We start from the raw sequence: 16,250 nt of genomic DNA, 5'->3' as shown, positions 1-16,250 counted from the left end.
TAGGTACGCTTCTGCGTACGATGACCCCCGCGGTAATGCACATGTAACTGCAATTGGTTGAACCATTCTAAGGAGCGGTGTCAGCATGCTGCTTGCATTTCTGGGCATGGGTGTGGCAGATGTGACGTACGTTAGAAATCTACTTTGTTTGCTTTACCTCTATCGGGGTAGTTGGCCTCGAAGCCCTTGTTAGGGAATGACATTGCGAAACGATCGCGGTATAACGCTGAGGTGAGGCTGTGGGAGCAGATTTACTGGGGTTGACGCGTCGTCGCCCCCTACTTCTAATCCGACTCTCTCAGTTGAGTTGCCTGAATTTGAGGTACTGGCCTCTTATTCTACGCGACCGCTCCCTTTCCAGACCCTTGATCCACACTGTCCTTTGGCAAGAAGACTCTCTGTAACTTTGCCTCAAATGAACGAGATCAACGCATATAATCAGTGCGATGATTTGCGATTAACGCCACCATTCGCGTTCGACGAATACAACAGTCAAGGAATCGACGGATGCGACAACGATTTCTTCAATGAAATATGGCCAGAAATCGCGTCCATGAACTTGGCCCTGGACTGGAACACTTGTGGTCTTTCAACTCTCGACGACGCCAAGGATCCCAATGTCTTGCCATTGTGCTCAGAGAACAATAAGCATTGCGACGATGTGACTGTGACTGGGGGTTTCCAGGGTTGGGCCGGTGACTCGAGTATTAGTTCTGAGAGTACGACAACGCAATCAGAATGTGCCAGCCCAAACCCAGATGCTGGAATTGGCTTCTTCAATGATCAATGGACGGCGGATCCTTCAGGCCAAACAAACATCTCTACGGTATCGGCTCTTCCACAACCGTGTGCAGACTTCCTTTACACGCACGAGGAACAGTCGCAAGATACTCGATATTTGGTCAATGACAATGAGAGCCGCAAAAGGCGTAGATCAATACTGTCGGTTGAGGATGAGGATTCAGGAGACAAGCAGTCCACACACAGACATGTCGAGCAAAAACGCATGCTCGCCTGCCCGTATCGAAAGCTCGACCCCCACCGGCACCGCGACTGCCTCAAGTACACCCTCCATCGAATAAAGGACGTGAAGCAGCACATAGACCGCCGTCACAGCTGCGAAGTTGGGCACAAACCATGTTTGGAGGGCGTCACGGACGAGCAAAGGAGGAAGCTGAACAAGACCTCATCCCGGAATAAGTCCTTGGAACTACAGTGGTTCAACATGTGGGACATACTGTTCCCGGGTAAAAAGCGGCCACGGTCTGCGTTCTCAGGCAACTACATCGAGGAGGTTGTTCATCTCATCAGGGATTGTTGGGATGACAAGAGTTCCACATTGATCGGCAGTGCAATCCGAAAGCATGGAGACATTCCAATCGACAAAGATCTCCTGGACAAGGTCATGGGAACTTTGTTCAAACAGCTCGAGGAAGAAGTTTGTAGCCCCTCGCCTTCCGGTGTCTTGAATTCAAAAATGGGTGACGTTGGGCCGGACATTGCGCAGCGCGCTCCCAAGAGATCAAGGACGCAGTGATCCCAGCAAATCAATCACCACCACAAATCTTACGATATAGTCAGTATAGCGCCCGACTCCGAGGGATCGGAATATCAAAACTACTGGTCACTCCATGAATTTTACTCGCCCAAGAGCGGTACTTGAATGTATACTTTTCCATTTTTGATACCTGTTGCGCAATACTTCTACAGTAAGTATCCTTACTCGTGTCTTTCATAAGTTGGAGTTCAATCTGAGGCACCTTTGTAATTGTGTGACTTGAAAGTTGCTGAATATCCAAGTAATTGGTTCAAGCGGCTAATACGGCTCCAATTTCGCAGCACATACTTCCATTCAAAGAAATGGAATGCAACAATGGTATCTGAATTGATCTCAATTACTTCGGAAGTTCCTCCCAAGGGAAATGCGGGCTAGGTCTAGCGCACTTACCCAGGCAAGTCGTCATCCTGGAACACAAGAACCCAGGTATGCGACCACAAAAAAGGTACAAGCATGCAGCTAGAAACTGTTATTCGATGAATATGAGAGTTGCCCGCAACAACGGCGTTGATAAAAGGTGGCAAAGTTTAGTTCCTGCCTTGAACTTGTCACACAATGTCAGGGTTGGCAACTGTTGTTTGCGGTGGAACAAAGACTGTCTGTTCCTACGTGTCAACCGTGTAGCGATATCACTATTTTTAAGCGAAGGTTCAACACCAGTGCAACATATCGTTGGGATACAAACGGGTTGAGAACTGTGCCGGAATCAGTGTCCATCCCCGTCTGGGTAAAACTCCATGAATTTTCGTTGCGATTTCACCTAAAAAGAGCTAAATAGAGCTTTCCATTTGGTGGTTGATTCCGAATTCTATCGCCTGATTCCAGGATGCCAGTATCAGCGCATAGAAAATGCTGAAAGAATCCCATTTATCGGGTGTTCGTCAACAAAATGAGAAATAGAACTAGCACGATTTGTGGTGGTGAGTCCCATGGCGATTCCCAGGCATAGTGATAGGCTCGCACAAAATACAATAAAGGGTACCGCATCACTGGCATTCGTGCGCATCATTGCGGCATTCGGGACCCAGCGATGATTACGATCAAAAACAGCAACGAATTTTGCAACATGCGTCAGACAGCTTAGTCTCGCCAGCACCAGCAAGAGATGCAGTCACGTTGCAACACCGAGCCACCAACGGGTAATGACTTTGGATTGAAACATCCGGGGATTGCTTCACTAGGGTGGGGGGGGGGGTGAGATGAGTGCGACCTGCCTTGATGTTGACAAAGGTCGTGCCGGGCTGAACTCCAGGGCTTTTGTGAGGGTCACGTCCAGCAGTCCAGCACCCCCCCCCCCCCCCCCCCATCCTGCACACATGCATCTCACTGGCATATCTCGAGCATCCCTGCCAAGAAATAGACGATCGAACGGTCTCGACCATGCGGCGAGACCCGTCTTGCAGCCGTTCTCGTGCCAGGCACTCACAGCTCCCGCCGTCGTCATCCTCCCTCATCAGGCTGAGGAGGTTGTATTCGTGCAACTTAAAACATGAGCATGATTCCGGTCATGATTCCCGATTTGTTAAACCGACCGAGCATTACATGGCTTGGATTGTCGTCCCGAAGTTCAGCGACTTGATCATTTACTCCGCCCATCACTCGTCCGTTCGTCCAGGCGGAGACCGATCATCCGCTCAGTGGTGAGTCTCTTCATTTTCTCCCGCTAATCAACGACTGGCCTGACGGACGAATATTCCGCCTGGAACGATACTGCGCAAGTAGATTATGCATGCATGACGGTACTTATGTATGATGAAGAAGCAGGACCGGGAAAGTTGGGATTGAGAACAGACGCGGGCAAATGCCCTTGACACTCTTCCCAAAGTTCAACCCCTATTTTTCCACCAAGAGGAGTCTTTTCAACACTTTTGTACGGACAGCGAATGGTGTCCCTCGGACATGTGCCACAGCAGCTCACTAAGACTTCATCATGCATCATCAGGCATGACACAAGACATCCGACCAGAGATTGAGCCCAATGACTGGAAGGATTGCCATTGGGGGGAACACAAATCATCAACACCTGCCACTCACACCGAGATCGATCTTCCAGGCTCATCTCTCTGGAAACTGTAGTACGTGGAGGGAGAGTATCGATGGGTTGTCATTCCGAGTGGACAGCCGGTGCGCATCTCACAGACCGGTGGAATTAAAGGCCTCTAATCCTCGGACGTATATTAACCTCTCAGAGGACCCCTGTTCCAAGATTGAAGGGGCAGTGGAAGCACTGCTGTTGAGGAGCCTAAATCGATACTTTGTCCCATTGAGAAGGAACTCAGCAGCAAAGCACTCATCTCTTGGCTCATCGGCAGAGGAACGTTCCTTATGCCGATTCAGTTCAACCTCACGCCACTTTGATCATCGTCGGGTAGTTCAATACCATGGCGTGGTTTAGCGCGAAGCCAAGTCGGGGACGAGAGGGGCTGCTCCATTGTAACACAGCATTACCGTAGGCTACCATAATAGAAGAGATCTTCTGGTACCAGGCTTTGCACAACAAGTTTTGAAGTGTTTGGCGTTTGTTGATCCAAAAACCTCTTGGTTGACGTAAAAACCCTGTCTTAGTGCCCCATAGACATCAGCGATGGAAATCATCATCGCGGGTGCCGGAATGGCCGGCCTGAGCACTGGGATTGGTCTGCGCAGGGCAGGCCACAAAGTGACGGTTAGCAGCCACCCCGAACCCCATGTGAAGTCCTCCCCCCTCTTCTCTGACAAACATGAACGGCGCAAGATTATCGAGCAGTCCTCGATGCACGAGGTGGGAGCAGCCATCACCATCAAGCCCAACGCCTCGCGGGTGCTGCAATCATTGGATTTTTGTCCCGGAACGGTCGGGCATGGTCGCCATACGCAAGACCAGCCTGATCGACGGAACGAACATGGAAGTCTTGGTCCCTAACTACTACAAGGACTGCGAGTACAACTGGGGCATTTCCATGCACGCCGTCCACAGGGTCGACCTCCACACCCAGCTGAGGCAGGTTGCCACGGAGAAGGAGGGCCCCGGGCGTCCCTGCGACGTCCAAGTGCGGTCGAAAGTTGTTGAATATGTGAGTGGAAAGGGCAGAACTTGCGCATAGGGAGAGATTCTGATGCGCATGCACCAGGACGCCGAGAATGGAAAGGTCACGACCGAGAGTGGTGAAGTCCTGCAGGCTGAGCTCATTGTTGCCGCGGATGGAGTGCACTCGACAGCCGTGAAGCACGTCCTGGGCGACGAGGTTGTCCAGGTCGGGGACACGGGCTGGGCGTGCATGCGGTGGCTGGTGCCGACAGAGGATTTGATCTCGGATTCGGAGACCGCACACATGATCCACAACTCGGCCACGAGGTATTTCACAGCGGCCGGAGGAGCTGCTGGTTTGGTGTGGTATCCGTGCCGAAAGTGCGTCTTCTTCGCCCTTTACAACCGATTGTCTAGCACCCTGCTGACTGGTACTTTTCTCACTCCTAGTGACGAGGTGCAGAACTTTCTGTATCTCTCACGTGAATTTGACACATCGCATGTGGGAGAAGGTACTAAAAGCCTCAACTCTCAATGAACAATTGATCCGTCGCTAAAACAGATTTCTAGATTTCCGAGCGATAGTGGAGCCAAGCATGCCGCTCGAACATGCCAAGAAGCACTTTGCCCCGGCTCTGCACCCTGTGATCAAGTGAGTCAAGGAAACACTGACTTACCCGCCACATCCTTATACGTCATGTAGAAAAGGGGGGAAACTGGTTGCGAGGGGTCCAATTCCAAAGTGGCACAAGGAACGACTCGTCCTGGTCGGCGACGCTGCCCATCCCATGCTGACCTGTAAGCGGATACCCAGCTCCAATGAGTGTTTCCAAGAACTATTCATGCGAATTCTACAAACAGTCCAGGGCCAAGGAGGCGGGCAAGCGATCGAGGATGGCGCTGCCCTCGGTATCCTGCTTGACCAGCTCGAGGACAGAGGCGCTATGGAGAGCCGGCTACAGCTGTTCGAGAAGGTCAGGCGCAATAGGGGGTCGGCGCTGCAGATTCTTTCCAACGTCAACCCTCCTGTACCGCAGAGCGTTCGTGACATTGCGGCGGAGTATCTTCCTGGTAAAAGGCTCGACTCTGCCGACGATGTCAACGAGTACATGTTTTCGTTTGATGTGATTGCGGAGTCAAAGGATATGTATCTGAGGACATTTGACATTGGCCGACAATGAAATACGATTGCTCATTTTTGGCACCCCATCCGAGCATGACGTGCAGATACAGAATATTGTGTGGATAGCTTCATTAAAGCTCACAAGGGCCATTCTTTTAATTTTATATTTTATAATTGTATTGCTATTTATAATATTAAGAAGCTAGTAATAAGGTAATTATATTATTATATTATATAATAGTGTTAATATAATTTACTTGCAATAAAAGTTAGTTTTATATTATTATAGTAAATAAAAAGATATTTAAAAGGAAAGTAATAAGTAATTATTATTTTATAAGCATTTTATATATCTTTCATTATTAAAAGTTAAGAGTTAAAGTCTTTAATATACTACGTACTTTTATAGCGCTAATAATATCTTTATTATTAATAACTTTTAAAAGGTATTTATACTTTATATTAATAATAACTTAAACCTTAAAGCAAAGTATAATAAAGATAATAAAGCATTATTTTATTAAAGTATATTATGGTATTAATTAACTTAACTTGCTATATTAATTAATAACTATATAATTTAGTATATTTTATAAGCTAAGATTAAGCTATTATACTTATTAAAACTATTATTATATAGGCTTGCCTTATGTATTAGTATTTTAGCTTTTAATTTAAGAAATTATATAAGTACTTTATGTTTTAATTAAGATATAAGTATATTATTAAGTATTATATATTTATAAAGCGTTAATACTTTAAATAATATAAAATTAAGTCTTTTATTAAGTAAAGCTAATATTTTAAAAATTAAAATTACTATATAAAAGTTAAAATTATTACTTAAAGATTAATGCCTTATATTAATAAAATAGTTACTTTTTATTATAATAAAAGTTAATTTTATAATTTATTTTTATAATAAAGTTAATAATAATATTATTAATATAATTAATGCCTTTAGCTAATATAATGGTTTTTTATAAAAAATTATGCCCTTAAGGGTTTTAAAAATAAGCATTAAGTATACTTATTTAGCTAAAGGTTTTTAAATATTATATATTTTAATAAAGATTATATTAATATTATTTTTATAGCTTCTTTTAATCCTTAATAAGCTTATAATTACGGTATTAAGCCTTATTTTAATAATTCATTAATATTTATAAAGATAAAAGATTAAGATTAAGAAAAACTATAAATATAGTATAGTTTAAAAATACAGGTTTTAAATATAATTAAATAATAAAATATAACTTATTAATAATAATTAATAAGCTTAAAAATAACTTTTAAGTTAATATTTATTTAATTTTATATCTTTGCTAAGTATATAAAAGTATTTTATATATAGCTAATAAATTAATATATAATAAGGAAAATAATTAATAGTTTATTATAAACTGCTATTATTAATACTTTAAATAAAAAGAATAGCAATTTGCAATAAATTATATAAATTCCTCTATCTTTTTATAAAATTATAGCATAAAAACTTATATTTATAAACTTGCTAGCTATAAGTTACTTATTTAGCCGCAATTTTTTTATAATTAAGAATATTAAAATATAATGAAAATTTTTAAAAGAAAGTTTATAATAATATATATATATTTAATATAATAGTTATTATAAAGAGCTAATTATTTATTAATTTCCTTATTTTATTATTTATTTTATAATTAATATAATAATTAACTTAATTAAATATTATAACCTTAAAATATTAAAATATTTAATAAATAATATAAAAATTAAAAGTTTATAATTAATCCTAATTAAAAAGCTTATTATCTTAAGTTTACTTAATAAAATGTTAATATAAGTTAATTATTATAAAAGAAAGCAAAGCATTAATTTGCAATAGCTTAGCATTAATATTAATTAATATTATTAAGCAAGGTATATAATATAAATAATAATATATAATAATTAGTTCTTAGCGGATTAAAGAAATAAAATAGCATTAATTTAATTTAATTTTAATATTTTAAAATAATATATTAAGTAAGTATTAATTTAAGATAATATAATTAATAAATAATAAATTAATTAAAATTAAGATTTAATTATATATAATTAATAACTATAGTTAAAATGCTATTTTAATTAATTTATTAAGGTTAAAATGTTTATTAATATAGTATATAAGAATTACTACTTTTTAACATTATACCTAAATTTTACTTTAAGAAATTTATCTTTTCTTCTTATAATTAAAGCTTAATAATTATATAAAAACTTTAAACTTAAATATTATATTTTATAAAATAAAAGTAATTATAATAGCTTTAATAATATTTAAATATTATATTTAATAATTAAGTTATAAAAAAACTTAAAGATAATTATAAAATATACTTTATTAATTATTATATAAATAACTTTAAAAGTATTAATTATAAATATATTAATTATAATGCTAAAGTCCTTTATAATCTTTAATAAGGAAGAAATAAAATGCTTTACTTATTACTACTTTTCTTTCCATTTAAATTAGCTTTTAATTAAATTAGCTATTAAAATAGCTATAATGCGTTATTTATAATTATATACTTAAATAAAGAAAAACTTAAGCTTTGGAATTTATTATAAATAAGTTTATAACTCCTATATATTATATATAATATTTATTTATTATTATTATAAAGATATTTAGCAATTTAAAGAATTATTTATATAAAGCTATTATATTATTAAGTTTAGCTATTATTACTTAAAAGTTAATTAATAATATCTTAATAAAGTATATATGCTAAGCAATATTATTAATAAGCATATTAATAATTATAATAAGGTAATTTAAATATATAATATAAATAATGCTATTTAAGTTCTTTACTTTAATAACTTAAAATTTATTATTAATTTTATTTACTTTTATTATTATTAAAGTAATTTTAATAAGTAGCAATATTTATAAAGTATTATTTATAATTAAATATAATTTAATTATAAAAAAATAAATAATATAAATAAGGTATTTAGGAAAGGTTATAATAATTAATAATATTAACTTTAAGGAAAGGAAATTATAATTATAAGAGAAAGAAATAATTAAACTATATTTAAAAGGGCGGCATTATAAGAGCAAATTAAAAATTAAATAAATAAGTATATATTAAAAAGCAAAGAATTTAATAAAATAAATCTTAACTTAAGGGTATAAAAAATATAATAATTTAATTATTAACTTATATAAATAAATTAAGTAATAATTATTAAAAACTTATTTTTCTTAATAATAAGTAAATATCTTTTTTAAAATTACTTAAAAGCATAAATGCTTATTATATATTATAAGGCTTAATTATAATAAGTTTATAATAATTAATGAAATAATAATAAATTAATTTATAAAAAAGCTAACTTAAGGGCTTAAAGATTTATAAATAAGTATTAAATATAAAAAAAGTATAATTTAAGTAATTACTTAAAATAAAGATTTAAGAGTTTTTATAAACCTTTATGCTTTTAATTAGCAGCTTTAACTGCAAGTCTTTTAAGATTTATATTAGCCCTTAAGAAAAATTCATTAACTATTATTATTAATAATGTTTTTATATTATATTTATTATTAATTAAACTTACTTTATATATTTTTAATATTAAGAGCAACTTTTTATTATTATTAAATGCTAAACCTTTTTAATATTAATTAAAATATTTCTTTGCTTAAGCATAATTAAGTTTTAGCTTTAAATAAGAAATAATATTAATATTAAATAAAAGAAATATAAAATTTCTTTTAAGGTTATATATTATATCCTTTATAATATTTATTTTATACTTATTAAGTAATATGCAAGGTTAAAAAGTTTTGCTTTTAATTTTAAAGATAAATTTTTAAATATTTAAATAATTGCTATTATAAATTAACCTTAATATAACTTTAAGGAAAAATATATAATACTTATATATAAATTTAAAAATATTAATAAAAGGCAAAGTATTTTAGCTTTTATATTACTTTCATTAATACATTATAAGAATATACTTAAAATATACCTTTAATAATTTTATTATTTTAATTATTAACTTATATATATTAAATAGCCAATCCTTATAAATAATAACTATAATATTTAGTAATTATATATCCTTAAAATAAATATTAATATTAATATAAAAGCTAAAAAGTAACTTTTAAAGGTTTTTAATAAATTATTTAATTTTTATAGCTTAATATTCTTTATTAGCCTTATTAAAAATAAATTTTAAGCTTAATATTTTATTATAACCCTTAAGTTTTATAATTATTATAAAAATATATTTAGCCTTATATTATTAATAAATTATAATATTTAAATAATAATTATTTTTAAGCACTTTTTATATAAGTATAAATATAATTATATTAAAGGCATCTTTAATAATATAAGGAATATTCATCGCTTATTAAGCTTTTTTAATATTTACCTTATTTTATAATATAGCTTACTTATTAAGATTCTTAGCATAAAAAGGTATAATATAATAACTTAAGCTATTCTTAAATATAGATTTAATTAGCAATGCAAAATTTATAGCGAAAAAATGCAAAACCTATATAATTATTTAAAGTAATTTTAAGAAATCATGCTATTAATATTATATATATAAAAATATAATAATATAATTAATAATCTTATTTTAAAATCTTAATTAAATATTTTTAAACTTTATTTATAAAATTATTTACTATTATAAGAATAATATATATTTAAAGAATATTATTATTTTATAAATTAAGTAAAGTATAAAGTATAATAATAAAAAGTATTATTTAAAATTGCTATTAAAATTAATATATTTTACCTTTTTTATAATAACTTTATTAAATTAATTAAGATAAATAATAATAATATCTTTTTATTAAAGCTTTGCTTTTTAATTTTCTTTTAAATCTCTTAGTAATAATATAATATTATTAAATTTTTAAAGATTTTCTTTATATTTCTTTATAAACTTTTAACCTTTTAACCTTATAATTAGTAAATATTAATTATAAAGCTATATAATATTAAAATATTAAGTTAAGAATTCTTTATTTTTATTTAAAAACTTATAAAAAAGATTTAAATATATATTAATAATCTTAATTCTTAAAAGTATAAAATATAAGTTTATTATTTTTTTCTTATTATAAATCTTATTATAATTATAATAAAAAAACTTTATAGCTATATAATATTTAAGTTATAATTTAATTTTAACTTTAAGCAATATATATTAAATGCTATATTTAAGTTAAAAATATTTAATAGCTTAAATTTAAAAAATATTATAACTTAATGCAATAAGGTATTATTTAAAATAACGTTTTAAGGCAATAATATTATAATTATTAATATAATTCTTATTTATTAACTTTTTAAATTTACCTTTAATAAAAAGATTTAGCCTTTCCATATATCGCTTAATAAAGCAAAAATTATTTATATATATAAAAAGGATATTATTATAAATAAAATTCAATATAAATATATTAAGATTATTTAAAATGTTTATTAAAGTCTTAATTATAAACATTATTAATATATTTTAAAAACATTTACTTAAGAAATAAAGCTTATAATATACCTTTAATTACTTAATTAAAAGTTATTAATATAGCTTATAATGCTAACTATAATATTAAGTTCTGCTTATTTACTTATAATATTAATTATAATTTTAAGTTTTATTTATTAATATATAATACGCATTATAATAATAAATGCTATAAATTTACCTATAATATTAATTATAATATTAAGTTTTATTCATTTATTTACAATATTAACTATAATAATATATTTTATATAATTATAATTATACTTAATTTTATTTTATTTATACTTATAGCTATGCAAATTACTATAGTTTTTCTATATCTTTAATAAAAAACCTTACTAATAATAATAAAAATATTAAGCTTATTTCTTATATTTTTATTACTAAGTAAGTTAATTAACTAGCCTTTACTTTATATATTATTAAGCTAAATTAAGATAAATATATAAGTAATAATTTATTATTAATATGCTTTCTTTTTTCTTTTAATTTTAGCTAGATTTAATTTACATTTTAAGGAATTATAATCTTTATAAGTTAATATTATTTATTTTTAAATATTTTATGCTAAATAAAAACTATTAAGGCTAGCTAATTTTAAGAACTACTTATTAAAAATAGGAAATTAAGCAGCTACTTAGCTAATCTTTAAAAGTATTCTTATAAGGTATTTATTTATAAATATAGGAAATTATAATATAAAGCAAGAAAGAATAAGCAATCATTAAGCTTTAATAAAGGTATATTAATATATAATTAAGATGGCTTTATAAAGAGCGTTATTTAATACAATTTATTATTAAATTTATATTATAAAAATATAATATTAATAATAAAAATAGCTTATATATATAATTAGAATAAGATGCTATTAAGGTTTAAAGTAAAAGCAAGGTTATAAAAAGTAAAGTATTAATAAGTTTATTTATTATAAAGTAAGTTATTAAAATATAGAAATTATAAGCATATTAATACTATAAATTTTAATTACTTTCCCTCCTTTTTCTTTATACCTAAAAGTTTATTTAATATTATATGCAAAAAGCTAAAAAGGAAAGCTTATAAGTTATTTAATATAGTTTAATTTTATAAATAAAAGTACTTATAAATAACTTCTTAAAAAAGTTATAAGCTATAAATTATAACTTTAGTAATTAATTAATTTTAATATTAAAATATAAGTATAATATATATTATATAAAATCTTTAACTTAAAGCTTTTACTTATTATAATATTAATATAAGAATTAATATATTTATTAATAATAAATAAAATATAAAAGGAATATTTTATTATATATAATAACTAAATTATATTATAAATAAGCTAGTTAATTAAGTAATAAAGTTTAAAATTAATATTAAAATTAATTAAGCTTAATTTTTATTAATAATATAGCCTTAATAAAATATTAATTTAATTTCCATTAAAAGAATATTTATATTATTATAAGCATTAGCATTAACTTTACCACTCTTTATTTATTATTAATATAATAATAAAAACAATAATTAAAATGCTTTTTCTTATTTAATAAATATATTATAATCCATTATTCCTAATAACTATATAATCTTTAAAATCCTTAGCTTTTATTAAAGGTATTTATAGCCTTAATACTCCCTTTCTTAATACGTTATTTTTATATAAAAAAACCCTTATAAGCTAATAAAAAAAAACTTATAAGTTCTTTTTAAATTAAAAACCAAGAAAATATATATTTATTTATACTTAAAGATTTTAAGTTATATAAAATATTAAAAATATATTAAATATAAATAAAACTTAAAATTAAAGCTAAATAATAATTAATAATACTTATATTTTTTATATAAAGATTTAATTTTATAATTAAAACTTAAAATATTATTAAAATATTATATAAGTTTTTTATTATTAAGGGTAAATAAATTATTAAAAGATATAATTATTTTATATAATATAACTTTTTAAGCTATAGCTTAATTAAATTATCTTAATTAAAAAAGAAATTATTATTTATAAAAGCTACCTTAAGTTTAATTCTTTTACTATTTACTTATATAAAAAAATAATCCTTAAAGGCTTTAATTTAAAGCTAAAAAAGTAATTTATTATATATTATAACCATAAAATCTTATTATAAAATATTAATTATATTTTAAGTATAAAATTTAATATAAGAAGCTTATAATTATTAATTTCTTTATAAGAATAATAATTTCTTTCTTAAATATCTTAAAGATAAAGCTATATAATTTAATTGCCATATTATAAAAATTATTAATAATGCTAATTATAAAAGCTTTCTTTAATTAATAAAAGCTCTTAATATAATTATTAATAACTTAATTTACCCTTTATTTAATAGCAATAAGTAAAATGCTTAACTATAAAACCTTAATTAAATTATTATCTTCTATATTTTTAAGCTTTTAATTATAATTAATAATAAAATATATAAATCTTATAAGCTTATATATATAATATTAAATATAATATTAATAAAGATATTATTAAAATAAATATATATTATCTTATTATAATATTATAAATTATTAAATGCTTATTAATATTAAGTAATTAAAGTTAAAATTTAATTAGTAATTATAAATATATTACAAAAAGGGTTATAGTTAATGCTTATTTTTAATAAAATTTAATTAATATCTTTAATATAAAAAACCTTATATATAATAATAATTAATTAATAATAATTACTTTATTTAATAATAATATTAATAACTTAATTAATATTAATGCTTAAATATATATTAATAATTATAAATTATATATAAATAAAAAAGTTAAGAGGAAATTTAACTTAATTTATTATTTTAATATATAAGTTAAGTTTGCAAAAAGTTGCATTTTATACTATAAATATAAAAACGAAAATTAAGGATTATAAAAAACTTATTATAAAAGTAATTATTTAATTTTTACTTAAGAAATATAAACTATTTTAATTTTAAGTATTATAATTAAGTATTATTAAATTTAAGTAAGTATAAGAAAGTAAGATAAAACTTTATAACTTAAAGTTTATTTAAGCTATTAAATATAAGTTAAAAAATATTAATAAGAATTATAATAAACTTAGTATAAATTTAATTAAGGCAATAAAATATTGCTTTAAATTAAATAAGCCTTAAAAAATTAACTTAATATTTAAGTAAGCTAAAAAGTTCTTAAATTATTTAAATAAAGCTCCTAACTTAAAAAGTTTAAATATTAGCAAATATATAATAATTTTATAAAGTTATATAGGAATTTATATAATTTATTATAAATTAATTATTTTAAGGCATATTATTTAAATATATTTTTAATAATTTGCAATAAATTAATAAAATAAGCTATCTTTAAAATAAAATTAAAATAACTTATTATAAATTACTATTTATAAGTTTAATAAATTAAGTTTTATTATTAACCTTTAACTTTTAAGATTGCTTACCTTAAAATTAATTATAATAATTCCTTATTACTTATTTTATAAAATAAGTATAATTAATTAATTATTTATTAATACTTATTAATTAACTTATTATTATTAAAATAAAAAAAATCTTAACCTTAAAATTTAAATAATTTTTCTTAAAAATATATATTTTATATATCTTTAAATTAAGCATTAAATAAAATCTTTTATATTTATTATTAATCTTTATTTAATATTATATTTTAAATATAATATCTTTTAATAATATCTTTATCTTTAACTTATATAATTATATTAAATACATTAAGCTTAATATAATAAAAAGTATAGCTATAATTTAAGCAATTATAATTATTAATCTTTATAAGGTTTTAAAGATTTTCCGCTAACTTATATAATATAAAGATATAAAAAATATAATTAATAAGCTATGTTTATGCTTAAAGAATGTTATAAGCTTATTTAGCAATCTTTTTAATATTAATAATATATTACTTAAGATCCTATAATTTTATTAATAACTTCTTAATTTAATTAATTATCAAAAGAACTATATAAATAAACTTTAAAATAAATATTTACTTAATAATAATTAATTAATCCCTTAATATACAACTTGTCATTATTAAGCACTTATATAATATAGCTAATAACCTATTTTATTAAGTAATATTTATTAATTTATTTAAATTAAATGCTTAAAAGAAGTATATAAAGCATTATTATATTAATAAAGAAAAGGTAATAATTAATATAATTATTAATAGCTTTAAGGAGCACCTTATATTTAAAAAGGCTCCTTTTATAAACATAATTATAGTAAACTAAAGAAACTAAGTATATAATGCTAACCTTTATTAATATTTAAAATTCTTTATTAATAATATTGCAATATATTATGCTTTATAATAAGATTATTCTTTTTTAAGAATTATTTAATTAAATATTTAATGCAAAGCTTTTTATTTAAAAGTAAGGCCTTTTCTTTTTAAAATAAACTTAAATTTAACTTAATAAATACTTTAAGGCTTTTTACTTAATAAAATGCTATTCTTTTAAGCTATACTTATATTATTTTAATAAAAAGTTATTAATTATTAAGAATCTTAATTTAATTTTATTTCTTAATTATATAATATTAATATTAATATTAAAACCTTTATTAATTACTTAAAATTTATATATAATTTACTTTTATACAATTTATATATTATTTATATATAATATATTAAGCTCTTCTTAACTTTAAAAAGCAAAAGCTTTACTTTTTTTTTATATAATACTTAAAAAATTAAATAAAAGTATTTTCCTTATAACCTTATTAACAACTCTTAAATAATATTATACTTACCGCTAAATAAAAATTTTATTATAATAATAATATTATTAAGCAAAGTAAGTTAAATTTAATATTATACCTTTAAAAAAGGCATTATTAATTAAATTTAATATACTTTATAAAATATAAAAATAATTTAAGAGTTTATAATATAAACTTATTATAATAATAACCTTAAATATATAATAAAATTATTAATTATAATAATAAAAAGAGCATTAAAAATACTTAAAAATAAGAATAACTTAAAGCTTAAAATAAAT

The 16,250-nt window shown here is 26.3% G+C and overlaps 2 protein-coding genes across 2 annotated transcripts; both read left to right on the top strand.

The window, feature by feature from the left end:
• Nucleotides 1–415: 415 nt before the first annotated feature.
• Nucleotides 416–1,537, top strand: INS49_003007 (uncharacterized protein; the record flags this gene model as incomplete). The annotated part of the gene is made up of 1 exon (XM_043163807.1): nucleotides 416–1,537. The coding sequence occupies one exon, from the start codon at nucleotides 416–418 to the stop codon at nucleotides 1,535–1,537; it is 1,122 nt and encodes a 373-aa protein (XP_043032313.1).
• A 2,741-nt stretch (nucleotides 1,538–4,278) lies between these two features.
• Nucleotides 4,279–5,746, top strand: INS49_003006 (uncharacterized protein; the record flags this gene model as incomplete). Its single annotated transcript, XM_043163806.1, has 5 exons — nucleotides 4,279–4,611; nucleotides 4,669–5,047; nucleotides 5,136–5,217; nucleotides 5,269–5,363; nucleotides 5,427–5,746. 5 exons carry the CDS (start codon nucleotides 4,279–4,281, stop codon nucleotides 5,744–5,746), a joined length of 1,209 nt encoding a protein of 402 aa, XP_043032312.1.
• Between the last annotated feature and the right edge of the window lie 10,504 nt (nucleotides 5,747–16,250).

Source organism: Diaporthe citri, assembly GCF_014595645.1.
Source record: "Diaporthe citri strain NFHF-8-4 chromosome Unknown scaffold_1, whole genome shotgun sequence".
In the NCBI taxonomy this organism is placed as follows: domain Eukaryota; kingdom Fungi; phylum Ascomycota; class Sordariomycetes; order Diaporthales; family Diaporthaceae; genus Diaporthe; species Diaporthe citri.
This window is presented reverse-complemented; position numbering and strand designations above follow the sequence as displayed.